This window comes from Juglans microcarpa x Juglans regia, chromosome 7S, assembly GCF_004785595.1.
Source record: "Juglans microcarpa x Juglans regia isolate MS1-56 chromosome 7S, Jm3101_v1.0, whole genome shotgun sequence".
Lineage (NCBI taxonomy): Eukaryota > Viridiplantae > Streptophyta > Magnoliopsida > Fagales > Juglandaceae > Juglans > Juglans microcarpa x Juglans regia.
In genome coordinates this window covers 7,027,334-7,033,366 of record NC_054607.1, presented here as the reverse complement: position 1 = coordinate 7,033,366, position 6,033 = coordinate 7,027,334, and the positions used below count along the sequence as shown (strand labels likewise).

General features: G+C 38.5%; 1 protein-coding gene across 1 annotated transcript; it reads right to left on the bottom strand.

Annotated features, from left to right (window-relative positions):
• Window positions 1–659: 659 nt before the first annotated feature.
• LOC121240603 (laccase-2) lies at window positions 660–3,737 on the bottom strand. The gene is made up of 6 exons (XM_041138081.1): window positions 3,304–3,737; window positions 3,007–3,158; window positions 2,644–2,888; window positions 2,427–2,555; window positions 1,260–2,222; window positions 660–1,124 (listed from the first exon to the last, which is right to left on the bottom strand). Exons 1-6 carry the CDS (start codon window positions 3,433–3,435, stop codon window positions 994–996), a joined length of 1,752 nt encoding a protein of 583 aa, XP_040994015.1. The 5' UTR covers window positions 3,436–3,737; the 3' UTR covers window positions 660–993.
• Between the last annotated feature and the right edge of the window lie 2,296 nt (window positions 3,738–6,033).

The following is a 6,033-nucleotide window of genomic DNA, read 5'->3' as shown; positions in this document are numbered from 1 at the left end:
TTTCCTCTCTCTCTCTCAAGAATTTCTTCTTTATCTTGTATGCTATGAAGACTGGTCCTTAACTCTCTAGGGTGCACTTGTGTGATTGGCTCATTTTTGTTTTGGTGGGTGGTTTTGGATTTTTTTTCTAATTATTTTATTTAGGTTTTGGTTGATTTTAGATTTGGGAGTTCGATTCAAAGTTCTATTTCTTCGTGGCTCTGTTTTGATTTATAATTAATTTTCAGTTGTGGAACTTGGTTGGGTTTTCTTCTAGTTTGTAGACATGGGTTTTGGTCTATTTTAATTTTGGATTTAGATTTCGAGTTTTTCATCTTTGATTTTAATGGTTTTTTTTCAATTTGGCTTTTCCCCATGTTGATTCTAATCTTTGGTTATTGTTCTAGCCCATTGAAATCCCACTAGTCCGAACCAGATGCCAAGAAGGCCATATCCTCTACTGCTTACAAGCTGGTGAGGAAAAAAACGAGGGCATCGTTAATGAAACAATATGTAAAAAAGGATACCAGAAGAGCATGAAGCAGGTCTCTACCAGCATGAGAAGTGCACTCATGGAGAAGCATCTGCTCATTGACAAGCTAATAAACTTAAAACAAGGAAAAGGAAAATAACAAACCATGGAGGAAAAATAGAAGATTATGAAGAGAAAATTAAAAGATTAAGAGAGAGGGAAAATCTGGTTAAAGTCTTTTTGCAACCGGCCACATGGGACGCGGTGTCCCTGCAGTTCCCTTGACCGGTTGCAAATAGACTTTTTCTTTATTCTCACAAAAAAAAAAAAAAACATGGAAGTACCAAAACCTCCTCCATCCCTTGTCTGGCACTCCAAACCGAACAAACATTTGGTTGAGTTCTAACGTGGGTTTTGGCTCCACTCACTCTAGAGGCTAAATACCCCATAACATGACAGAATTAAGTTACAAAAAATTTAGAAAAAAAATAAGAACAAAATAGCTCATGGCCTGCATTCAGTGAGTCAACACGTGTTAAAGGTCAACACTTGGGATAATCCGACGGTGGTGGAGGCAGCTTCTGATTGGGAAGCTTCCCATCCTGTACAACCCAGGCCATCCTTAAACCCCAGCTGAGATGGACATCAAAGTGGCAATGCATCAACCATACACCTGTCAACTCATAAAACATCATAAACAACAATTTCGTTACACGCCTTCTAGCTGGTGCATTGAAAACTTGCTTTGGAATTAAAGTAGAACGAAGTACAGTATATTAATGGAAAGCCTGTGTGCGTTTTAACTCACCCGGGTTGTCCGCAAGGAATCGAATTGCCACCCAACCACCGGAGGGCACACCGACGGTGTTCCTTTCAACTGGGTCAACAAGGTTAAAGTTGAGAGGATCCTTACTGGGATCAAAGTTCCCAAAACCCTGGCCAACAATGAAGAAGTTGAAGCCATGAAGATGGAGAGGATGGCTCTCAGCACCCAGAATGCTGGTGTCCTGCATCACCACCTCCACACTAGTATTATATGGTAGCACCACCGCTTTGGTTCCATTGCTCACATTGGTGTTGTTGGGTGCTGTGCCAGTATAGTTAAATGGTTGGAGAGGAGAGCTCGGAAAATCAGTGGTGAAAACCCCATTAGATCTCCCAAAGAAATGTGCTTGGAGGATTGCAGTGGTGGGGAGAATAAAGGAGACATTGTTGACTGAAGCTGCAAACTTGGAGCTGTTATTAGGCCCTTGGCAGGTCTGGTTTCTTGGGCAGGGGTTGCTTCCTAAGCCTACAGTGAAGAAAAACTGTTTTTGGACGGTTTGGGGAACTTTGGCAGGGAATTTAGCAGTGGCCAAACTTCGAAATTTCCTGGTAAAGTTCATGACGAAGGAAGTGGCATTGAGGGGAGGGAGGGCGGGTCTGAGAAGTGGACGTTTTTTCAAAGAAGAAGAATTTGATGACTTCTCATACTCTAGAATGCCAGCAACTGTGGAATTGTCGAAGGTTCCTAAGCCTGTGAAATAGGGTCTGGCTAACATGAGGAATGCAGCATTGGGATCTTGGGGCTTGGTTTTCAGAAGAACATTAGTTGTCTGTCCCGGTGTAATGAGCAGTACATTGGTCTTGAACGGCTTAATGTAAATTGCATCTCCTTCAACAACTGTTAGGCTGTGGTTTGCTATGCTGAAAAAGAGTTCGTCATTGAGTGCAGCATTGATCAAACGGAGGAGGTATGTCTTCCCTGGCTTCACCTTTAGCTTGAACGTATCTGAAAAAGCACGTGCAAATAGAGAAAGAAAGTAGAAAGGTAGTGGTGAGATCAATTCATAAGCCAAAAGTTGTTTAGTTTCTTTTCTTTTTGTGTGACAAATTAGAATTATCTGATCATGATCCTTATGCTTATCATTTTCTACTGTAGTATGATTGATTGCATGGCCACTAAACAAATGATGCCACATTTGAGATCATGCACCTTTTTTAGAACAATTGTACAATGGCCCGGGAAGTCCATTAATGGTGTAGGCGTCAGAGACATTCGGACCGGCGCCAGTCTGAAGAGCCTGGCTGATGACTGCCTCTGGATCAGCATTCCACCACTCTCCTATTGTCAACCAGTCATTTATAGCGAATCAGTATATATAGTTTGGTCATGTTCAAGTTGCATGGTAAGAAGTAAAGTTAATAGGTACCAAATATGATGGGAACTTCCTTGTATGGTTTGACAAATGGGTAGGATGCATTATGCTTAGGGAGGATGATGAGAGGCCCATAGACAGTAGCTCTTAGCCATGAGATGTGGGCATGCCACCACAGAGTTCCTCTTTGGCCAACAATGGTGAAGTTGTACACATAACTCTGGCCAGTTTGAATAGGGCATTGAGTTATATATGATGGCCCATCAAACCATCCACTCCTTAGTTGTCTGATTCCATGCCTGTTTAATTTTTTTCATCCATATCATTCACCAAATATATCAGAAATTGTGAAATTAATGTACATATTGTCAAATTTTAAGGAAATCTGATGACATATAAGCATCGTTCTGAGTTTACCAATGGATGCTGATGTTGTTGGGAACATGATTGACCACCTTAACTACCAATCTATCACCTTCTCTAGCAATAACTCGAGGCCCAGGGAACTTCCCATTTACTGTCACCATGCTCTTCGTGTGGCACAATCGGGTAACATTTTCCAACCTTATCTGGGAAAATAAAAGTAACAGAAATATTAGCAATGAAGTAAATCAAGTTTTAGATATATATATATATATATATATATATATTGTTTTTTCAGCAGTTTAAAGGGAATTGTGATGCAGAAAATTAGCTCCAAAGTTGGGTACGTACGTCAAACTTGTAGTGCCTTGTAACGCCTGCTGCATGTTCTGCAGCAGCTGCCTCAGGAAAGACCCAAAGAGAGTTAGTGGCAAAGAGAAAAGCCACAACAAATGCCGATGATACAGGAAGAGAAGCACCCATGTTTTGGGGTCAGATCTTCTATACAGTTGATGAGGAAGTGAGAGACAGAATTGAGTAAACCTTAACTCGGCTTCCTTCTTAGCTCTGCAGTGAGTTATCGAGGCCTGTAAGGGCTCCTTTTATAGACATATCAGACTACCACAGCACACATGTTTGGTTGATTAGGTACTCTAAAGTCTCAGGTTTGAGAAAGAAGAGAATTACCAACTGTCCTTGGTCCCATCTTAAATGTGGAGTATCATTAAAGTTGATCTATGTTCAGTCAATTCTACTGTACCTCTTAATCAACTCTCATCACATATGATATGATCAAGGCTCGTTCATAGTGAGGGCTATTAATAAAAATAAAGGTATCACTTCGAATGAAATGAAGGTTACTCCATCGCTACCACATTAAGTTCTAATCGGTTCGCCCAAGATTAAGTTGGAAGAAGAAGTGTAGCAAATGTGAATGAGTATAGCACAAGACTTGCATCAATTGTTAATTAGCTTGACATTGGTGACTCATTGGCTGGACTTTTGAGTATAAACCTAGACATTGCTTAAACTTTTTTCGAACCAATACATTTCTTGCTTAATCATTTATAAAAAAGAAAACGAGAAGAAGGGCGAGACAGAACGAATAAATCCATTTTAAAACTTTTTCTAAAATGGGAAAAAAATCCCAAAAAAATCAGCAAACTTTAGAGTTGGTGAGCAAGAAATGTCAAAGAACCATCTAATTCCTGTTCTTTGTCAATGATCTAATTCCTAATTTTTGTCAATGATCCTATATGTTTTACTGAACATTCAAAACGTTCCAATCATTTTCATGAACTCGTTTGGTTGGGCCTGCAGGTTGGTGATGGCATTGATCATCCCTCCTAATCCAACATTTGCCTTAAGATTATGAAAGTGTTTGGAAGACAGGACATTTGACCCGCCTTTCGTTAGTAATAAAGTTAAACTAATGATATGATGGGGATGTTAGGTTGTTTCGTTAAAGCTGATCTTTACCCAAAATAACTAAATAAGCACTAAGTTTACTAATGAAGTTAAATAAATAAATAAAACCATTTTAGTGAACAGGGCTTCTCAAAGATTTTACTTCGAGGCCAAAAAAACTGCACTTTTGAGTTTCAAAGTTTCTCCATATTATGGTATTAAATTTTGTAGTTGCACCAACTACGTACGCAGCTCTTTGATTATGGGTTACTCCTATTTCTACTATCTACATCTCTTACCTACAATATCATCTGTTATGTGTATATATACGTGTGTATATGTGTATATATATATATATATATATATATATATATATTATGCCATTTATGATTTAAAAAAAAATGAATGTCTAAAATTTGGCACGGAAAATTATAAACATACAAGTCACTAACCCTTGTGATTCAAACAATGTTTTTGTAGATATTAATGGACATAAAAATTATTAGATGGTTTTATTTCTAAATAACTCATACCATATAGTGTTATTCTTAAAAATAATCCCACATAAAACTAATCCGAAACATGTCATAGCACAAGGGGATGACCAAATTTACCTAAAATTTGCCCAAAAGAAATCTCAGGAGTTAAAAAGTAATTTGATTTAAGAGACAATACAATTTAATTAAGGCAACATAGACAGTAAGATAAATATGAAAAAAACAAGAGGTACTAATCATCTAACTTAAAACCTTGGTAATTTTGCTTGGATCAACCAGGTGACTAGAGAGTCCCTTGCCTTTCAAAAATATTGAAACAGATGCAGACCACAACATATAATTCTTGCCATTCAATTTCACCGAAGTCATTGGAATATTCATGTTGGGTGCAAGGGACTGTGACTCAATTGTAGTTGCCACAGATGTAGAGAAATATCACAATTCAACTTGGAGATAGAAAATTCACACAAAATGTGAAATATGGATGAAACACCAAGGAATACAATCTGGAAGACTTGAAATCCAACTCAAGTACTTGAAAAATCCACTTGAATCAGCAAATTTCAGCTCTGCTTCGGCCTAACCAGGCACGTATTGGCTCATAATTGGAGTGTACCGGCCTGTATTGGGTCAGAATCGACCGAAACTGGCTCTGAACTGGCCGGTATTGGCCTGTATCGATTCGGAATCGGGTATCGGCCGAAATGACTTCAACCTAAACCTAAACACGAATTAGGTTATTCTAAACGAGAATAACTAGTCTAGGAATTACCTTATCCTCATTACCAAATAAGCTTTATTCCAGATAGGAACAAGCTCTTACTTCAGGTTGGGGTTATCTATACTTGAGGATAGGATAGCTTATCCCTGCAGCCAAACACCCAATCACTTCAACATTGCCAGCTAACTTAGACTCATAGTGCTCCATATCTGTAACACCAGGCTTAACACCTCCCCAATACTCTGTTATTTCATGCCACACGTAAACATATATGGATATTCGAAGATAAAAAGGAAAATATAAGCACCATATCAAACAATGGTTTGAAGTATTAGATTCGAAAATCTAAATAATAGAATCATACTTTAAAGAATGTTTGCCCTTTATTTCATCAACAATGTGGCGAAGTCCCAAAGCTAGATCTAGGGGTGAATTCGATCCAATCTGGTCGATCCC

What these genes read in the sequence shown, in the direction of transcription:
- LOC121240603 (XM_041138081.1), bottom strand. Translation starts at nt 3,435, where the DNA reads ATGGGTGCTTCTCTTCCTGTATCATCGGCATTTGTTGTGGCTTTTCTC. An exon ending in AACAACATCAGCATCCATTG is followed by an intron (nt 2,889 to 3,006) that starts GTAAACTCAGAA and finishes AAAATTAAACAG; the next exon opens with GCATGGAATCAGACAACTAA. An exon ending in GGAAGTTCCCATCATATTTG is followed by an intron (nt 2,556 to 2,643) that starts GTACCTATTAAC and finishes GGTTGACAATAG; the next exon opens with GAGAGTGGTGGAATGCTGAT.